This window comes from Xenopus laevis, chromosome 4L (genome assembly GCF_017654675.1).
Source record: "Xenopus laevis strain J_2021 chromosome 4L, Xenopus_laevis_v10.1, whole genome shotgun sequence".
NCBI classification, from domain to species: Eukaryota; Metazoa; Chordata; class Amphibia; order Anura; family Pipidae; genus Xenopus; species Xenopus laevis.
Window position 1 is genome coordinate 99,681,093 of NC_054377.1, and position 22,143 is coordinate 99,703,235.

A 22,143-nucleotide genomic window follows, 5' to 3' on the forward strand; every position below is an offset into this window, starting at 1 on the left:
TCTTGACAAATATCCATAATCTGTTTTGAACAAATATATCAAAGTAATAACATTTCAGAACCCCCACTAGATCCTCAAACTATCCCATGGGATACCCATCAGACATAGCTCATTAACATGTCTGCTCCAGTAGATACAATATTCCCACAATAAAGGTGGCCATACACGGGCAGATAAAGCTGCTGATATCGGTCGTTTGGACCGATTTGACAGCTTATCTGCCCGTGTATGGGGGCTTCCGACGGGTCTTCCCGATCGATATCTGGCCACAATATCGATCGGGAAGGTTGGATTTTTACCCGACCGACCCGTTGGAGCCGCTTGGCGCCATACGGCCGAACGTTCGAATTACCCCCGATATAGCCATGCAGTTTAGTGGCATATCGGGGAAAGATCCGCTCGTTTGGCGATGTTGCCAAACGAGCAGATCTTGGAGTCTATGGCCAGCTTAAGACCCTTACAAAGAGGAGGTGGCTTTGTATCAAATTTGTAAATCTCTGACTAGTGCTTAGTGCTTTGTATCAAAGGCCACCCTACTCCTCTTAGTCCTCTAAATTAACTGAGCCCATTAGGGCTCTACATTCTGTGTACTAGGCCACAATTGTTTTTATAATTTCTACAATAATGTTACAATTAAGTAAGATGTACTTCTAAAACTATTGAAGAATGGTTTTAATGATTGTTTTTTCATATCTGTTAAACTAAAAATTGGGCCATAAAGGAGAGGTAGTTGCTATTAATTTATAATGCCTTTCAATTTACAAAAAAGGTATGAAATGTTCGACCTGCAGCCCTCTGACTGCATTCAGCTACAACTCTCATCTTTCCCCAATAAATAGCCTGGACCCCATTAATTAAGAAAAGCATACAAAAAAATAAGAGCAGCTTTTTCTTTTGGATAGCAGTCACCAAAGTGACTTTAGAATGAGTGCTGGCAACACAATAAAGGTTGAATTACTCTCTGGGAGGTATTGTCCGTCATTCCCATCCTCAGTTGGTCAAATGCATCAGAGGAATTCCCATAGTCCTGTCAGTTAATCAATTTTCAAGGGATTTGGTTCCAAGTGGCCAAATCTCCTTGATGGTGGGGAGTCGTTTGACCCTGTTATCTCTGAACTTTGCCTGATCGGCAAAGCATCTGAATATTGTCTGTCTGACCTGTGATCACAGAGAATGTTTCTGGGTGTGGTGAGCAAATAGAGATGGAGTGGCCATGATTCTTTCTGCCTTGCAGTCCTTTCTTTCCCACAGATGCATGCTGAATGTGTTTAACAATCACAATTGCTAATTGACTCAGCCAATGCTGAAAAAGGAAATTGTGGTCAGGCAGCTGATCTCTACATTGCCTCTGAGTCAGCACAGACTGTTCATACACAGCTTCATACTTGTGGCTATTGGTGTCCTGGGAAAAATCTCCCAGAAGTGAAAGGAGGCTCATGGTTCTTTTTGTACTGTGTGGGAGCTGAAAGCACATATCTGGCTTAATCACAGAGTTATTTCTTAGGGCATTGCAACACAAATCCTCAGCTTTGAGTCATTGGTTGGACAGGAAAAATCACAAAAAGCCCAATAAACCTGTTTCATTTCATTGAAAGTCTTGCTCGACAGGTTTCATGTTTGATGGATACTTGGGTGTTTTGTCATGGCTTTGTGGGTGATGACTTCATTGGTATTGCAGAGTGTGTAAGAATTAATTAATGCATAGTATTTAAGAGATTTGGCACATGTTTAAGTAGAAAAAAAGTACAATGTGTTTACTTAAGTGTTGTATATTTTGCTGTCAATACATTGTTGTCAGTACAGCAGTTTTAGTGTAAATAAAGTGATATTTATTTCAAGTTTAATTAGCATATCTGGGAAGACAAAAGGTTTTAGATCAGCTCTACAGTAAAACAAATGAAATTTAAAATATGAGTGGTTGCTAAGGGATAGTCTACCAGATTCAAAAGACTTTGTGAGTTCCTGAGTCTCAGTGTCTTGCTGGGCTTTCTGAAAGACAAAAATATCACACTGGGTCACTTCCTAGAGCTGCACGTAAACCCCCAACATGGGTGTTCCAGGATTGGCAGCCCCTTGTTAGGATTAAGCAGAACCTGACTCCTTTTTTATACAGTGGTTGTTATTAGTGATGCACTGGAAAGCTCAAATTAATCAGTTGCTCAATCACTCAAAGGCAAAGGCTCAGAGCCACCCAGAGTATGGACCTCCGGGACATCAAGACAGGAGACCTTAATGCGTGAGTGTCTATCTTTACACTCATGTTCCTTACTACAGAGCTGCATATCTTAGTAGCACTTTATAAATAAAAGTATTCATACAAACACACATGGATAGATACAGTCATTGTCTTTTGCCAGATTAAATATCACGCTGAGCAGGTTAAGTCTAGGGAACTGTTTTTCCAATATATTAGGAACAGTTTTATGTCTTGGCCTTTGTACTTATGGACATTTTATGCCATGCTGTGATTGGGGTATGGTGTTTTCGGATACATTTTCACAATGTACCCAGAATAAAGTAACATTTTAAACTTTGTATCTGTGCATAAAGCAAATTATGTGCCTGTGTTCGTGCTGCGGTGCTGGCTATGATCAAGCTACACTCTGCTCCCCATTTTATCTATTGGCCCCATAATCACAGTTTGTTGAAGGTCTGATGACAGCACCCATGAATGTACCAGTCCCCAAACTGCTGAATGGTTGGGTATGTGAATATTTAAAGAATATTTATACATAAAGACAAGGTAAATAATATTGTAGGCCAGAAAAAGCAATGGCAACTGTACAAACTCAGATTTTGTCTAGGAGGTTAAAGGTGATTTGGAAATGTATATTTGCCATAAAATATTATAACAACAGTAAAAACTGTGGCTTTGTGCTGTTTTCAGGGCGCACGACTACCCCACACTGTCTCAAATTTGTATTGTATCCTTCTAAATCTATGACACATAGGGTATTTTGACCACTGCTGTCCTCCTGTGGGTCAGGCCAAAACACAGAATATCCAGAGAGCAAATGAGGGTGGTTCCATCTGTTAGAGGTCACTGCAGATTTTAGGGGTTCAGGTAAACCTTTGTTGCTAAAATAGTTTTGCATTTCTTGAGTATGCATAGAGACACATTATTAGAGCTCCATTAAAAATTTTCCATTTTAGCTTAACTTGCTGTTTAAAAACAAAATCAGAATAAAGACCCTTAGTCTATGTATCTTCTCTTACTGGAGAAACAAAAACTGTTTCACTACATACATGTAAACGTGTCTTTATATAACACCAACAATGCATGCAATCCTTTACAAATTAAATAAATACAGCAGGTGCAATAAATCTCACCATAGGAAACCTTCCTTCCCTGGGAGGTCACATGGAGTTTCTGCATCCTTTCTTTTAAATGACAGATAAAAGAACAATAAAGTTAGCCTTTTTACGCCCAGTGAGGTAAGCAGAATAATAGCACAATAATACTTATTCATGTTTTCCCTCCCTTTTTTACATGTATAGTTTCCGAACTCACAGGAAAAATATCTTGATATGATCAGGTTCTGTCTGCCAAGAGGGTCCAGTAATGCATTTCAGTATCGCGCAGACCCATTTGATAAACACAGTTAACATTATTTTCACATTAAGAGAGGAAATGTCATTTCAGGGTCAAATAAGAGAATGTTTGTAGCTATAGTAATCAGTACGCCTGTAGGGTTTTTGCTACATTCGAAGCACTATGTCCCCTACCTTTTCGGTGCCAAGTGGTTTGATGATTGCCTTATGAATGTGTACTCAAAGCCGGTATTGTGCTCCACAGCTAATCGTTTCAAGCATCTCTCCTAGCCTAAAATGAGAAACAGTAATAGGTAACTAAATCCATCTAGACTGACATTAGTTCTCCTCTAGTAACTCGTCATTTCCCATATTGATTTAAAACAAAAGACATTCCATTATATTTCCAGTAGATAAATAAACCTTTGGTATGCACCAACTCTATTACATTGTTTGTCATACTAACCCTCACTTGGGCACCAGAGGGAGCTCACCTGCAGACTCCAGAAAAGCCTCCGTTTTCATTTAAGTGCAGAGAAAGACTAGAACACTATGGTGCAAATTTGTCCACTACAATATCCTATACAAACCAAACACTTTAATTAATTGAAATAAGTCCACTTGAGTAATTAAAGCCTAATGATAATTGTTGTGGTTTATTGCACTGGATCATATTTGTCATATTTTTAATGACATTGTCATTGGGTGGTTACCTTTTGGTGTAAAAGATATAGACATAGGGATTTTTAATTTAGTAACAAATGTGGTCTGAATTTTGCCATGCGTTCTATTTCACCAGAAGAAAAATGTGTTCTGTTGCTCTTACACTCAAAGACTAAATTATTATCTGTCCCTTGTCTTCCACATCAACCAATGGGAACCCTCCCTAGCCCTCCTCCTGTCTGTCCAATAAGCTGTCCAGGTGCCATGTTTGGTAAAAATTGGAAATGAATTATTTTCTATGAAGAACAGTTGTAGCATAGTGTAAATGTGCTTCTCTAACAAGGTAGGGCAATGTTTATGCTATTGTTGAGTTAAAAACGCTTTATCCACAGTGTAAATTTAGCCTTCCTATTGACTCTGATGCATTACAGCGAAATATAAGATTTTGTGAAATTTTCAGTGAAATGAAACCCTGCAAGTTTGTTAGTTTGCTCATCACTACCCAGAATCTTTTCCAGTTCTCCCAAAGCCCTCAATATGTCTATGTATTCAGCTGTCCTCTTCCTCCTAGTGGTAGTTTTCTGGATGGGTTAGAACCTTTGTGAGTACACCCAACCCTTGGTATTCCTCAGTATTCAGATTTTATTGCCTATGCTTTCATATAGTCCTAATGTGTCTGGTTGGGAAGGGAAGTGTGTGATTCTGAAAAAAGAACTCTCATTTGCTTATCCTCATTTGCTCACAGTAGGTAGATTATTTTAATTATATAGACAGCAAATGAGAAACCTATGGCACACTGTATGGAGTACTGCACAGACATGCTGATTGCCACACTTGTATGGAGTGTTTTCCATTCAACCTTAATATGAATTAGGGCCCCAACATTCGGTTATGCCTGGTGCTCTCAGCTCTAGCCCCTATTGTAGAACAATAATTTTTTTCTAGTAAGGCATTAGAAACAGTACTAAATATCCTCGTAGACAGCTACTTGTCTAATAAAGTAAATAACTCACATTCTGTAAGCATTTTGGTTTCTAATGAATACATAAATGTGTCACCTTTTATTGCAAAATAAAGAAGCAATCATCACTACAAATAATTCATAATAAAATATGTATCATTATAGTGAATAAAAATGCATTACACAACACTAGATAACATAGACCACTTGGATACCGATGATGCTGCACATGCTACAGCAAGGGGGTGGACTGTGAAATAATAAATTATGTTACAAGGGACAAAATAATGAAAGGGGTCCAGTATACAAATATGTGATTTGCAATCTTGCCAGAAATGATGTTATTTAAAGCAGACCTGTCACCCACAAATGAAAAGATGTAATCTTGTATAATGAAAGTCCTTTGCAAGTTAAACAAGAAATCCAAATTCTTTTTTTCATTGAAACATCCATACGTCTAATAAATGTATTTGAATATCTGAGCTGTCAGTCATATTTTTCCTGCACCGCCTTTATGCCTGAAACTTTCACTTTCACTTTGGCACTTCCTAGATGTCACTGCCCTCCTATCATTCTCCCTCCCTCCTCTATAATTCTGGTGCATATGCAAGATTTTGGGGTGATACACAATTTGCCTTAATAACAGTGCCCACAAAATGGCACCTGTTGGCTTCCTGTGATTGTGTAATTCCAAGACGAAACAAAACTAATTTTAAACAATATATATACAGTATAGTGTAAGTAAAGTATATTTTGCTCAACTAACATGATAGAAAAGGATTTGGAATTATTTCTTAGGGTGACAGGTCCCCTTTAAACTTAAAAACAAACAATGTTTAAAAATAAGGATAAAAAAAGTACCAACTTTATCCATGACTTTTTAATACATTTATCTAGACTCAACTTGTCACAAAGTCACTGTCAAGAGTAAAGTGAGCAAATGCAATACTAACAGAGACTTGTCATTTCAGTTTGCTTACGGGGTTCCAGATCTGACTCTGAAGGATATAGCCTGTAGCCAAACTCTCTTGGAAAGATTCATCATTTTCAGCAGTCGCCGAGGAATGCAAACTGTACGCAACTCCATGTGTGTCCTGTCACAGCAGAGGCTGCAAAGAATAGAAGATGTTTTGTATGCAAGCATTGATTTCTTCAAACTATTTGAAATTGTAAGTATTTGACAGTCACCCTCCTAGAACTAGACATACAAAGGCCACTAGATATGGCGTGGGTAGAATGGACAGTAGGGGGAAATTCTATTGGGTTGAACTGTGGGGTTGTATATGGAAGTATTCCTTTATGTATTCATTATTAGTCACTGGGTGAAAAACACCACAATGGTTTGAAATCTGTTTCTCATTCCCCTATCCCATTTGGAGTGAATAAATAAACTGAGAATGACGGGCTAAAAAAAATGAAAAGCTTATAGTATGTTCTGTCTGACCTGTGCTTCATTGTAGCTGATATTTTTATTGAATGGGGCTCAGAATCCACCCTAAAGAGTCATCCCACTTACAAAAAATGTGATTATGCAATGAAATGATTTAGCCCCCTAGGAAGTCATTGCATTTTGTTGGACCTTAGAAAATGCACCAAAGAGTAATGTCTAAAATTAAGTAGTTACTGTCTGTGTTTGTGTCTGTGATAAAGAGAATCCCTACAGTGTCCTTTCTTTGTAATCATATTGGTAGTTATTATTTTAGCTTAAAATGTAGCCAGGGTGGTATCCCAGTTGGCACTGGTCAAAGTCCGTTCAAATCAATGGGAGCAAAGACTTGTGTAGAAACCAGCATAGGTAGCATACGGTCATACGCTATGTCACTTTCTTGTTTCTGTTTGGCAATATGGCATAGTGGACAGTTCTTTGCATCAACACAGAGAGAACATAAAAACTCAATAGAGATATCACTGGTTTCAGGGCTGAACTCAAAACCCCTGCGCTACAAGGAAGCAGTGTTAACCAACATGACACCCCAGAGTGCAAAAACAGGATTGTTTGATTACTCACACAAGTCCGGCTAGAACATACTAAGTGGAATCATTTTACTATGACAACAAATATAGGCTTATTCCAACTGGGCAAACAATGACAAGTGAGCATTACAAGAGGATTAAAACAATGATTATGGCTCAGATTATTATCTTTTGCTGTACAATTTGGCAAGATCATTGTGCTAGTGTTTCTAATGTACCAGAGCACAGGTTATGTGCAAGTTATGAAAGTGAAGGTTACGTCTGTTTTGTACATTTAATGATTAATTAAAACATGTCTCCTTTCTCTTTTATGCCTTAATGTTTGTCTTGGCAGTACTTGTGTTTGTGAAAAATATACTTTAGGGCGCAAGTGATTTCAAGTATTTAAACATACCTTCCTCGTGATGCAAGAGACTACTTGTTGTTATGGTGATGAATACAGTCATAGTAAAGATTTCACAGATGGCACACTTGAAGGATTTAATAAGGGTTGCCATACACAAACCCCATTCAAGAACATTTTAATGACAAAGGAAGATTTAGTAAGGAACATTTCCAGCATTTGAATATATATTTTCTAGTGCAGGGATTCTCTGCTCTAGTTGACTGGTTTTCCTAAAAATACAAGTTTTGTGCATATACTGCAGACAATATAGGCAGATGGCAGGTGATTTAACTACTTTACACAGATGGATGGGTATAGGGTTGCCACCTGGCTGGTATTTTACCGGCCTGGCCTGTAAAATTGATGGTTGATCCCAATGTTATTAATAGGGAAAAAAAGATAAATATATAGGAAGGCTGATATTTTTTTCCAGAAAAGGTGGCAACCCTAAATTTTACTGAGATCATTACCCACTAAGACCATCAGAAGATAAGCCATTTTGGGCTAGATATAAAGGGGTATATTTATCAAAGAGTAAAGTTAATAGTGACGTTCCGCCACTAGAGTGAATTTTTATAGGCGTATTTATCAAAGGGTGAACTTTCACTTTCACCCATTGATAAATACGCCTTTCAAAATCCCATAGAAATTAATTGGGAGTGGCGGAACTTCACTCTTTGATAAATTTACCCCAAAGACTTATCTCCTTATTCTATTCCAGATTGTCCCATAGAGCCAGATGCAAGTCAATGAGAAAATCCCATATTTTAACTATGGCTATTTCTAAAATCACAACTAACCAATTTGTGTTGTAAATAAAAACACTTGAGGATAGGGATTGATGCTGTGTTCAGATTGGCTGCTGCACTGCCATCATTGTAGTATACTTGTTTCACAGGTCCCGATCACCATTTCTGTGACAATAAATATACGTTTGTTTCTGCAAACCATTTTTTTGGTGCTGAATTGAAATTCTTTTGCTTTACAGATAGAGTTTTCATAAGAAAACATCTCATTGTTTTATATCTAGGAAAAATAAAGTAACACTTTTTTTGTCTTGGCACAAAACACAGAGAGATGTACTGAATGTTCACAGAGCAGGGGACAAGCCATGGGATTATTTTATTCAGCTGTGGCTGGTAAAGTGAGCCTGAGTTCAGAGCTCTCCTGTTATTACAGCTGGATGGCTTATTATCCCAGACAAAATACTAGCAAAGTGCATACTAGTAAAAGAATGAAAATATGCCTAAGTTCAAATACATATCATTGATTGCCAGCATAAAGCATTCCTGTTGTAGATCCGTGTACTCTTGTCCACAAAATGATTGCTCTAAGAATGCTGAAAGTTCAGCAAGATGTGAGAAGCTAAACTATCATTCTTATTTTGTATTTTTCCTTCCTTTAATTTAATATATGTGCAATGTAGGCATATATCTTCCCTTAATGAAAGACCCTACTAACAAAGTTATAGTACACAAAAGCAAAGGCAGCCATAAGGGGTTCTTGTTAGGCAAAATGTACTGTTCAGTGTAAGATCAGGCCCCAAATATTATATGGGGTTTCAATGGGGGGTTGAATGTTCAATGTCAATGGGAGACTTTTTGATGGTTAGCCTGCTAGAGTCAGCCCCCATTTCCAGACAGGTATTTTTTTTAAGCATTAAGGGTTACCCTACTTTTATTCAAAATTTATTTAAGTGTATACCTTCAGTTTTAATCTATGAGTCATAGCCTTTGATAGTTTCCTGAACTTATTTTCTTGTACAGGTATGGGACCTGGGGTTTTCCGGATAATTCTATAATTTGGATCTTCATACCTTAAGTCTACTAGAAAAACATATAAACACAATAGGCTGGTTTTGCTTCCAATAAGGATTCATTATATCTTAGTTGGGATCAAGTACAAGGTACTGTTTTATTATGACAGAGAAATCACAGGAAATCATTTTTAAAAATTTGGATTATTTGATTATAGCGGAGTCTATGGGAGATAGCCTTTCCGTAATTCGGAGCTTTCTGGATAACGGGTTTCCGAATAACGGATACCATATGCTATACACATAGCAAGTAGTAGCAAGTAGCAAGTAGATGTGTGAGCATCATCACTGAAGCAGGATATGTACAAAACTGTGACCCAATTAAAAAGTACAGAGAGAAGATTTCTAATAGTTGGGTGTGAGCTGTTTCAACCTACAAGCACCCATTTAGTTTGTCCTGCTAATAAAAGGTTGCTGCTCATAGTTACAGTCACATCATGCAGCAACCAGCCACGGACAGTGAATGTAGCACCAGAAAAGTAGAAATAAAACCATTGTATATTTGGCCTGCTTAACAAATAAATAAATAAAGCATATTTTTCATGCATACCCTATTTATTTTATTCAGGCGGATCATAGATATATTGTCCTTTTAAATGGTTCAATTTCCATGCATACAAGCAATCTGATTGCTCCAGCTCATTTGTAAATACAAATATGCAGACAAGAAATGATCTGTTCAAACAATAAAATATGTGCTACCGTAATTTATACAAAAATGAAAGAAAGGCATTGTTTAAAAATAAGCTATGCATTTCTTTCCACAGCATATATATATAAATATATATATATATATATATATATATATATATATATATATATATATATATATATATATATATATAAAAGATTAACCCCACTGCTATAACTGGTGCCTACTGGGAATTTGGACAGATTTATCAAGGGTCAAAGTTCGAAGTTAAAAAAACTTCGAACTTCGACTTAAAAAAGACCAATCGAATAGAGGTCGAAGGTTTTTGGGGGTTGAAGTGGTCCATATTCGGCCTACTTCGAGGGAATAGCACCTTTGATCTACTTCGATTCAAAGTTTTCCCCCCAAAAAACTTCAATCTCTCAAACTCCACCAATTGCCTCCATATAGGTTCTAGGAGGTCCCCCATAGGCTAAAACAGAACTTCGGCAGCTTTTAGGTGGCGAACGGTCAAAGTCGAAGCTTTAAAGAGACAGTACATGATAAATTTCGAATTTCAAAGTTTTTTTCAACTTCAAATCGAAGTTGGACTATTCGATGGTCAAAATACCCAAAAATTACTTTTTTTAATTTAAAGTTTCACTTCAACCTTTGATAAATTTGATAAGTCCCTATGATAAAAAATAAATGATTGGGCAAACATTTTTCCCTGTGACCAATGCCTTTGTTTACAGAATGTTAAGTAAGAATTTCATTTTCTGTATTAGTTTACTCAAAAGATTTCTCAGCATTGCAAAATCCAAATAAGTATAAAAGTGTTTCCTGCTATGAACACTCACATCAGGCCAGATTCAAATCAGTGAGAAAACATTATTATGTGGTTTATCATGTGAAAACCTATGAGCAAGATTCAATTTAAGTAGCTTTAAGCTACACTCACTGTTAAGGTCAAAATACCTGGGTGCACATCACAGGATAAGGTAAGCAGGGTCAGACATGGTGGGTCAGGGCCCACCGTTGCTGCCACATCAGGGCCTCCACCCCCGGTGCATAACTGCTACACATCTTCTTTAAGCAATTGGGCTGGATGGGGGAGGTCAGGAGCGCCGGTTCTGTGGAGCGAGTCTGGGCCTGTTTTTTTCCCTCTGACGCTTAAGGCAAGGCACTCACAGGATTTGATAGTGTGAAATAAGTGCTTCTTTATTTAGTTTGATCTTATCTGAGACCTTTGTCACTTTTTTCAACACTGATGTTGAATGCCTGTAAATGCTTCCCTTGTCTGGGGTTATGTGCATATAGTCATATTATTTATTTACTACCATCAAACTTTGATGAGAAACTTTCTGAGAAAAGAAAAACCTTGGAAAAAATTAAACCCCAGCGGTCTTCACTTTAAAATAAGACATAATAACACATACTTATTCTATTTTGTTGTTTTTTGTTGTTGTTGTTTTATTCAGCCGTCAGCTTGTTTGTGAGCAAACATTGATTGAAACACTTGATGCAAGAGCCCACAAGGCCCATGTTTTCATGTTCTTTGTGGTTCTGGTACATTGTGAGCAGGGCCTTCTGATACTTTTTTTCTAACATTTGTTTGTTAAATTACTGTTAAATTACTATAAGACCCCTGTGTGTTATAAATTAATGTAAAGGGGTGCATAACTTGCTGGCGCAATATAAATAAATGATCTTTATTATTATAAAAACGCATGTGCATGTTCATATAAGCTGTTTATGTTGGTCTGTTCGTGTGGGCTTTTATTAGCACCTTTAATCATGTCTGGGTTTTTGCACATTTATGACATTTCACCATTCAGTAGTGTTTCACTGCTATTATTATCATTGTGTTTGGCTTTAGCCCATTATTGCATTAATAAACTGCCTTATATAATAACAAACGTAATTTCATAATAACATAATGAGGGCTGTATGCAATGTAATGCACACACATTAGCCAAAACCTTCAATTAGCATAAGGCTTACAGCACATTTAAAAATAGCAGCGGGTCATTAACATATTTGTTTTCATAACAATCATTCTGCCTTTCTGCATATTCCTACACTTCCCTCCACTGTTTCCTTAATAATTATTGTTTCATTGTGTGGTAAAGAACAGGGAACTTTCTTCCACTTCTGTTATTTCAGCCTGAATTAAGGTTTAGGCAAAGTCTTTGTCAAGGAGCAAGCCACCTTAAAGGAGAACTAAAACTCGGCTAAAAAAATATGTTATATTGTACATAATGTTTTGGGTTTCTGTACCAGCCCAAAGCAACCCCAGCCAAAGATCCAAAGATCCAAAGATGCCCCAGTACTGAGCTTAGGGATCAATGCATAAGATTATATATAATATAAATGTCAAAATACAAGGCAGATTAGTAATTAACACAGATAATTACTACATGGCAGTACAGAAACCAGGGCATCTAGCATCAGAATTTAATACTCAGCCTTGTAGCATCAGTTGATATAACAGGTCAGCTTCATTTTCTGCTTGATCATTTGCGATGACCCCTAAGCTTAGCTTTTCAACAGCTGCTCAGAGCCCACTGAGCATGTGAGTATCGCAGACTCTTTCCAAGATGGTGACACCCCCTTGACAAGTCTGAAATCCTGGATCATTGCTGCTAATAAAAAGCTAAAAACTTTAGGCTGGTGCAATAAGTTTATTATATAAAATATGGCATTTTTAGCCATATTCATTTTTAGAATTTAGTTCTCCTTTAAGCAGTTCAATACAGAATACTATAGCATCTGTAGAGTCCTAATGAATATATTCTAAAATAATATTCATTTGCAGATTATATAGTGAAAACTGATCTGTGTGTGTGGGATGCCAAAAAGATATAAATATCCTTGCTTTGTATCCAACTTTATTGTGTTTTTTTTCTTTTTGCCTTTTAACAGCTTCCAACTGTGATAGACAGCAGCTCGCGTGGAATAGATCTCCGATTCTGGGGGAAAGTTATGTCTAATTTGTCCGATTCTATAAGAGAAGTAAGTTATGTATTGTTTCAGATCTAGTGTCCTTTATATTTAACTTTTGTTTATACGAGTGATTAGAATAGGTGTTCTGAACAATTCCCATGTTTCATGTTTTTCATTCTAGGCCGTCATATTTTTCTCTCCTTAGCCTCTAGGCTTTCTGACCCTTGGAAAAAAAATCATGCTACCAAACTCGGAATATAGGGAATGCATGAAAAAGAAATGATGGGATTGATTTTAGGATTGATTCAGGGTTTTGGCCAAATATATGTATGAGGCTGCAAGCTTTGCTGATAAAGGGTTTGTAGGTTTCAATTAAATGTCTATTGATAGTTTCATTTGTAACTCTTCTGTACAGAAGCGCTGCAAACCAGAAGGGGCTGTTTTTTATAAGAAATAGTCTTTTGATTGCTGAATGACTTTCTGCTATTAGGGTATCTATCCACAGCGATTAAATATATGTTTGCTCTGTGGTGAAGTTTTCTGCATTTCACCACATGGCAGTGTGATAATTGATCTCATTAAGTTTATTGTAATTATAATTGTGATCTCATTCTGCTCATTGCAATTATTTTTTTTGTTTCATTTGTTGTTGGCATCCACTTCCACAGTTCCAGAGCCACAGGGCAGAATCAGATCTGTTAACTAGGGCATTGCCACATTGTGGGGTGCCAAATATATGTACCTTTATTAAGACCTTGATAGTCTTTCAGGACTTATAAACACTGGTAAAGTATATGTAGAAAATGTATTATATTTTTTTTAACAACATTTTTGTGAGAATAAAATATTAGGAGAAGGAAAGGATAAAACTAAGTAAGCTTTATCAGAAAGGTCTATATAAATACACCAGTAAACCCTCAAAGTAGTGCTGCTCTGAGTCCTCTGTCAAAAGAAACACAATGTTTCTTTCCTTATATTGTGTAATTGTGTACACATTGGCTTATGTATCAGACTTCCTTATTTCAGCTTAAACCTCCCAGGCACAGGCTTGAGCATGCTCAGTTTGCTTGTCTCTCCCCCTCCCTTTTTCCTCCTCCCCTCCCTGCTGTAATCTGATCCCAGAGCTATGAGCCAGCAGGGAGAGAGTGATGTCACACCAAGCTAATATGGCAGCTGCTTTTCTAAACAAACATAGGGAGCTGTTTATTCAGTTAAGGTAACACATTCTACAAAATAAATATAGCATTCTAGCTTGCTTTCTATTGTGGCCAATCTATTGGTAATAAACTGCCTCGGTAGCTTTCCTTCTCTTTGAATACATCTTTTTTTTTTATTGTGTGTTATGATAATACTAAATAATAAAATTCGTTTTTTCCACTTCATTCTGCACTCTATAGTTTTGCGGTTCTATGACCCTTTAGGTGACAATCCGTAAACAATATTTACTTATTATAATTCAAATTCTATTGGGCAAGTGAGCATGCCAGGGATTACCCTTAAAGGGATACTGTCATGGGAAAAAATTTTTTTTCAAAATGAATCAGTTAATAGTGCTGCTCCTCCAGAATTCTGCACTGAAATCCATTTCTCAAAAGAGCAAACAGATTTTTTATATTCAATTTTGAAATCTGACATGGGGCTGGACATATTGTCAATTTCCCAGCTGCCCCAAGTCATGTGACTTGTGCTCTGATAAACTTCAATCACTCTTTACTGCTGTACTGCAAGTTGGAGTGATATCACCCCCTCCCTTTCCCCCCAGGCAGCCAAACAAAAGAACAATGGGAAGGTAACCAGATAACAGCTCCCTAACACAATATAACAGCTGCCTGGTAGATCTAAGAACAGCACTCAATAGTAAAAACCCATGTACCACTGAGACACATTCAGTTACATTGAGAAGGACAAACAGCAGCCTGCCAGAAAGCATTTCTCTCCTAAAGTGCAGGCACAAGTCACATGACTGGGGGCAGCTGGGAAATTGACAAAATGTCTAGCCTCATGTCAGATTTCAAAATTGAAAATAAAAAAATCTGTTTGCTCTTTTGAGAAATGGATTTCAGTGCAGAATTCTGCTGGAGTAGCACTATTAACTGATGCGTTTTGAAAAAAAACATGTTTTCCGATGACAGGATCCCTTTAAACACACTGATATTGACCATTTTGTATTTTAGAAAATTTTCTAAATAAAGTTTCTCCTTTACTTTAGTTAGTACAGAAGCCAAGTATCCAGGATTTATTTTGGGTACTTAGGCCGCTTGTGCAAGATGGAGGACCCACAACCTTTACGCAGCTCATGAACTCTTTATCAGACTTGTTCTGTGGTTATCCTGAGGGAGGTGGAGCCAGAGTTTTCTCTTTCAATTGGTATGAAGACAATAACTACAAAGTCTTTCTGGGTGTAAACTCTACCAAGAAAGAAAGCTATTACCTTTATGACAAGACTACCAGTAAGTGTAAACTAAGAATGCCAATGTACTATACTAACTATAGATTTTATCATTTTTAGCTATGCACATGCAAAAATGGTCCTATATGGAAGAAGAGTGTCTTACCAATCAGATCATGGGTCACTATTTCAGATATTGCACAATTTGACTGCACTTATTATTATTTGTGTTTGAGGACACTGATCAAAATTACTATAATAATCCTTAGTTACTGGCCATGATTTCCTCTTTGGTCAATCAGCTGTGGTGCTGTTAACATCGCCTTGAAGTTCAATGACCTGTATAAACAGTACTCAGCTTGCAACTTTGGGCTTTAAATGGAATTCTTGGATGTTAAACCCTCATTTACAGAACAGTAGAGACATCTCTTGCATAGGATCAACCACATTGATCCATAATTAGGCCATAGAAATTATTTTGTGTGTTGTTTTGAACAATATATTAAATATTAATTAGTGACAGGAAGTGTCTTTGTCTTAATCCTTATGTAGCTTAATGGAAGGAAGTGAGAGGGTGATTTATAATAATCTCTTTATAATAAAAGGTGAGTAAGGTACTTATTGTACAGAGGGAATGGAACTGATTGAAAAGGGTATGGCTGTGCCCATATTCAGGCCAATAGAAACCTGCTTGGGTAAGAAAGGGCAAGTCAGCTTCCACTGTCTTTCTGTGTATAGGCCATTCACCAAAAATAAACTTATAAAACAGTAAAACATAACACATTGCCATACAAACATATATATATATGTATATATATATATATATCTATATATATATATATATTGCTTTTGTAAAATGTTTGCAATTAATGTTTTGTAATTAACCAGAAATTCAATGGGATCATGAGCCCTATGCTATAGTGTATTTGCCTCTGACTACAATATTGATGCAATTAAATTTACCAATGTATTTAACTTGTGCTGTTTTTTTGCCTTACATTGACTATCATGTGATTTATTCCACAGCGCCATTTTGCAATGCCCTGATTCAGAGTATGGAGTCTAACCCTGCAACAAAAATAGCTTGGAGTGCAATGAAGCCTCTTCTTATGGGCAAGGTCCTTTTCTCCCCTGATTCGCCTGCAGTAAGGGAGATCCTTAAAAAGGTCAGGGATCAATGTTCCTTGAAATGAAAGCTCCTTTTACTACTTTTGTGGTTATGGTTCATGGAGTTCCCAGCAGGTGCTATCAACCACTTGTAATTAATCTTGTTAGGAGATGTTAAAGGGGACTTGTCATCCAGATGTAAAAACCTGTATAATAAAAGTCCTTCTCAAATTAAACATGAAACCTAAATTACTTTTTTTATATTAAAACACCCAGCCTGGTATAAATGCATTTAAAACCTGCAGCTGTCATATGTATCATTTATCGGCTTCCCCTCCTCTATGACTCAGACACAGCCATCAGTTTTATTTGTGCCCTTCCTAGATGTCACTGCTGTCCTCACTTTCCCCCTCCAGATCCTCCTTTCACATGATTTTGGGATGTTGCAAATCTTGAACAGCTTCCACAAAATGGCAGCTGCCTGCTGGTTGTGGATTCTAAAAGAAGAAAGGAAACAATATTTCAATCATTTATAGACTTTTAATAAAGTGTATTGTGCTTGCACAATAAAATAGAATTTTATAGTAGGGCTTGTGTGTGTAGGTTAGTTCCTTTACACTAATTCAAAACCAGGCTTTTTATTCCATTTTGCAGAAAAATGCACTTCATTAAGACATGACCTTCTTCTGTCTGAGGGTGCTGGCAGTTATTTTTTATTAACAGCTGAAGGCTGCATCATATAAGGGCTAAACAACACAAGGCAATTGCACTTAGCCCTTTATTTTCACCTTTCTATTTCAGGCAAACTCAACCTTTGAGCAACTGGAGCGCGTCAGGCAAATAGGAAAATCCTGGGAAGAAGTGGGACCTCAGCTTTGGAACTTTCTTCACAACAGTGTTCAAATGAATATAGTGCGGGTAGGTGCAACACACATAACTGCCATCAAAAGATGTTGCAAACCACACTCCCTATCCTTGATACACCTGTTCCTTGCATTTATTGTACCTCAGATGGCTTTTCAATGAGTATTTCTGTAAATGTTACAATTAGCACTTATAAGACTGCGTCTCAGGATAATACTGGACATTCCGATTCCCCCCCCCGTTAATATAACTGCAGTGTGCTAACTGGATAGAGGGCAAATTAAATAATAAAAGCTCTTCACTTGTCTTTAGGACACCATCAAAAATCCCACAGTGAAGGAATTCCTCACGAGACAGCTGGGTGATGAAGGGTTAACAGCTGATGACATAATCAATTTTCTTTACAATGGAAATCCAGATGAGCGACCTGAAGGGCAAGTGAATTATGACTGGAGAAATGCCTTTAACATCACTGATCATGCTGTGCATCTATTTAATCAATATATGGAGGTAAGAAATATACAGAGTTGGAATATGTTTATTATATTGACCAGAGAATTTAGGATTTGGGAGATAGGAATGCTTTAGAACAAGTTTAGCAGGTTAGGGTTAGGCTGCAGGGGGTAGGGGCCTAATGAAGGCTAATACATATACAATTTCAATAAGTATTGGTAAAATATATTTTGGGGGGCTTGAAAAATCATTCCTTTGGGGGGCCTCAGTAATATCTAGTTACACCACTGACCACCATACTTCACTGTAGTTATGGCTCTGCTAAATCAAGAGTTTCAATAATATTGACCTGTATGGGAGGGTGGCAAAAAACACATCTGAAGTTAACAACCCAGCATTAGTATAAGCCAGCTGTGATGTGGGAACTGGTTTTGTGAGTAGAAGAGACTAGTTTAAATAAAAAACACCATTCCTCCACTGAAGTATGGGGGCTAGCATTGTACTGTGGAGGTTATTTTATATCAGTAGTTAGGCATGTGACTTTTTTTAACCTAACTTACCATGTTACTATGTTACATTGCCACAGACAATGAAACAAGTCAGTGGTGTAACTACTGTTGAGGGGCTGCCTCATCTCCCAATGAGCACCCAATCTCATTCAAGGATGCAGTTGCAAAAACATCTCTGCAGTTTCACATGCAATGAAAAATCATTGCATCTCCTGCAAGCTCCAGGTGCAATCGCACTCCTGTATATGGACTGAAGGAGATTATAACTATAACTGATGTATAGAGACATAATCATGTATAACATACTCAGTAGCAGTAATAGACTATTTCTGTACATTTGTATTACTTGTTAATGCTGTAATAAAAGACTGACTGGTGTACTCAAAACTTGCTAACACAGATATTAAACAAAATAGGACATAAGGGTAACATACATTTCACGTCTCCCTACTGTTATTCCCAGAATTTCAACTTAAATCAGCTACTCTAGGCATGAGCAGTGATACTTATATATTCTGCTAAATTTAATGAAGTGGACTAGGTGGTCACAAGCCATTACATGAATCCAGGCATGTTATTTGCCTCTGCTTTCACAATGTGCATACAAATAAACACAAGATAATGACACTATAATAATAACAGCAGGAAGTTAACTTAGAGCCAGTCAGGCATGTTCCTTCTAGTCAGTGGGTAAACAATTCCATTCGTTTTGGATGTCATCCCTTTGTTTTGCCATCTACTTTTATTTTATCAGCAGGGAATCTTGAACAGCCTCCACTCCTGATGGCGCTATGGAATGGTATCAAAGAAAGGCTGATAATTGAAAATAAGGGGAAATGAGCTTACGCTTGGAGACAAAGTACAACTGTTGCCTTCAGTCATGCTGAACAATGAACGTTCTTATGCACTCCACATACCGAAGAGAAACCCAGGCAGGCTCCCACAGAAAAATGTCTAATCTTTAAAGAGTCACTATCATCACATTTTATTTATAAACTGCTAAGCTATAAAGAGCCTTAAAAAGAATAAATATAATTTATTACTATGATTTATCCTTAAATAGCCCATTTTAATGGTATCCCTTAATGTGGACACAAACAATATTTTCTACATTGTTGGCATATGACTAGATGCTGCTTTGATTTCTTTGTCTGGGTGTAAATCTTAACATGCCATTGACAACAATAACATTGTGGTCATAAATGATTGCTTAGCCAATCATGGACCAATGTGTAATCTATGCCAATGAATCACATGGATACCTGGATTTATCTACCTGCAATGCCACTTTTTAGAGCATGGGAATAAGTTTCAGTTATTAATTAATGGGAGTTTCTGGGCTAGAAAGTCAACTTTCTTGTGGTGACTGCACAGGAGTGGTGACTGCACATGAACCCCAGAGGCAAGAGTAACTCATCTGTAAACCACATTGAAGATTTGCCATTCAACATGACAGGACTGTCACAAGCAAGGCTGTACTAAGACCCATTATCCCCTTAATACCAGACCTCAGCCTTACCCCCTCATCCTAAATTCAATGCTTTTGCAGACAGGCCTGCTACACTGTGCATGCCCAAATCAAGGAGGAAGGTACCCCATCATACCCTTTAGCTCTGCCATGGGATTTAGCCAAATATTTGGCTGCAAGCTGGAAATGTTTTTTTTATTTTAACAATTTTTAAATACCATATAAGCACCTGAAGGCTGCCCCCTGACTGCTGTCCTAGGCACAGACCCTTAGGCAGTAAGATGGTAAATACAGCCCTGATCACAAGGGAACACTGAATGCAACATTTTCAAACAATGATAAATGATAAAGTTGGATAAGGTTAATTCAGGTATCAATGCATCAAAACAAGAAACCTTCAAACTGTTCGTAAGATCAGCTTTACAGCATCCCACAAAATCACATGTTTCATGACAAGATTTTGTGGGACAGTCTAACCTACCAAAGTTTCCCTAAAGGTGGCCATACACCTAGAGATCCGTTCGTTTGGTGAAATCTTTGAGGTGGGCGATATCGGCTGATCTGATCGTGGGCCCAACAATCAGATCATATTGCAGGCTTAACAGGTGGTCGGCGATCCGACGGGATTTTTAGCCCTGCCCAATCGACATCTGCCTGACTTTTGGCAACATATTGATCGGGGAAGCCCGTTGGAGGGCCCCATACACGGGCCAATAAGCTGCCGACTCTGTTTGTCGGCAGCTTTTATTGGCCCGTGTATGGCCAGCTTTAAAATAGTTCAGATTGAGCATTTGATAAAATAAATTACACCTGCTTATAGCAGTGAGTATTAATCCTTTCCATGGCACTTTTCTTAGATATTGAATCACAGCATAGAAACCTAGAACCGTAGAATCTATCATGTTGTTGCCATATTTTTATACATTTTTATCACTTTGTGCAGAGGGCATATATTCTATTTACCAGCCTCAGATGGACAACCATGGGCAATAAAATGTACTTGATAATAATATGTTATTTATATATTTGTGATTTTTCCATATGTAGGACATGATTTGTTGTTGAACCTCAACTCTATTAACAGTAAAGCTACCTATGACACAAATGGAATATTCACGACTGTGTTTCTGTCTTTCGCACACATGCCGTTGTTTTTACAGTCAATATTATTTATTTATTTTCTGATATATTTGATGGGAATTTCTGTTCCGTTTGACTAATAATAGAAGTGCTCAAGCCTCCCACCCCATCAGTATGAGTGTCCAGTATATAATTGACTGCTGAGAAATATAATGGCTTGTATTAAATTAATCACTTCTTCAGATTTCATTTCATCTGTTGTGCTAATACAAAAAAAAGAAAACTCCTGAGAGATGTTCCAAAAGTCAGCGAGACTCATTTCAGTAAATGGGAAATTGAAACAAAGGCGTCTTTACTTATGAAATGATGTCTGCCAAGAGAATAAGCACTTGTGTAGTCAGACTTTGATGTGGGATAATGGTTAGTTTGTGATGCGCAGAAGGTACAGGTAGAAGGGATCAAACACTGCAGGCCGGCAATCCAGTGCACCATTAAAGGGGAGGTTAATTTTAAGTATGTTATAGAATGGCCAGTTCTAAGCAATGTTTCCATTGCTCTTCATTATTTATTTTTTATAGTTTTTTTTAATTATTTGCCTTCTTCCTCTGACTCTTTTAAGTGTTCAGTAGGGGGTCACTGACCCCATCTGAAGCTACAGATGTATTGTTATTTCTACTTGTTATTACTCATCTTTCCATTCAGACCTTTCCTATTCATAATCCAGTCTTTTATTCAAATCAATACATGGTTGCTAGGGTAACTTGGATTCTAGAAACAGCCAAATAATTAAAAAAAAACACAAATAATAAAAAAGTAGAAATTGTCTCATAATATCACTCTCTACTTCATAATAAGGGGCGGATTTGTTAAGGTTTGAGTAGTTTTTTCCACGAAAATTGTATTTGAAAACATTTTCCGGTTTAAAAAAAAAAAAATTTAAATTGATCAAGTTTTTATAAAAAACCTTGAATATTCAAGATTTAATATACCCAGACCCTGGAAATAACTCAAATCTGAAAATACACCACCTAAAACCTGTCAAGGTTCAGTAGAAGTCAATGGCAGAGGTCCTTTGAACCATTTGAAGAGGTTAACAGCCTGCTTATTCTTCGAGTTTTTTTCGATGGGATTTGCCCGAAAACTCGAATGATTCGATTAGTTCGAGTTTTCAGGTTGCCGGACTCCAACTCGCAGAATCAGGTTTTTCACATTCAAGAATTTTTTATTTATTTTTTTAGCTAAAATACCATTCAAGTTTCGAGTTCAGGTAAAAAAAAACTCTACACGCTAAACTCAGCCACTAAACGTTTATTTAAAGGTGAGCAACCCCTTTAATGTCTTCCTGTTCTTTTTGTATGTGAAATAA

At 37.2% G+C, this 22,143-nt stretch overlaps 1 protein-coding gene across 2 annotated transcripts in view; it reads left to right on the plus strand.

The window, feature by feature from the left end:
• abca4.L (ATP binding cassette subfamily A member 4 L homeolog) overlaps nucleotides 1-22,143 on the plus strand; it is a 107,887-nt gene that overhangs the window by 22,834 nt on the left and 62,910 nt on the right. For both annotated transcript variants that reach the window (XM_041589396.1, NM_001095553.1), the window contains 6 exon segments: nucleotides 6,127-6,324; nucleotides 12,887-12,976; nucleotides 15,117-15,357; nucleotides 16,323-16,462; nucleotides 17,205-17,321; nucleotides 17,580-17,777. In XM_041589396.1, the coding sequence (XP_041445330.1) occupies nucleotides 6,127-6,324; nucleotides 12,887-12,976; nucleotides 15,117-15,357; nucleotides 16,323-16,462; nucleotides 17,205-17,321; nucleotides 17,580-17,777 (984 nt within the window).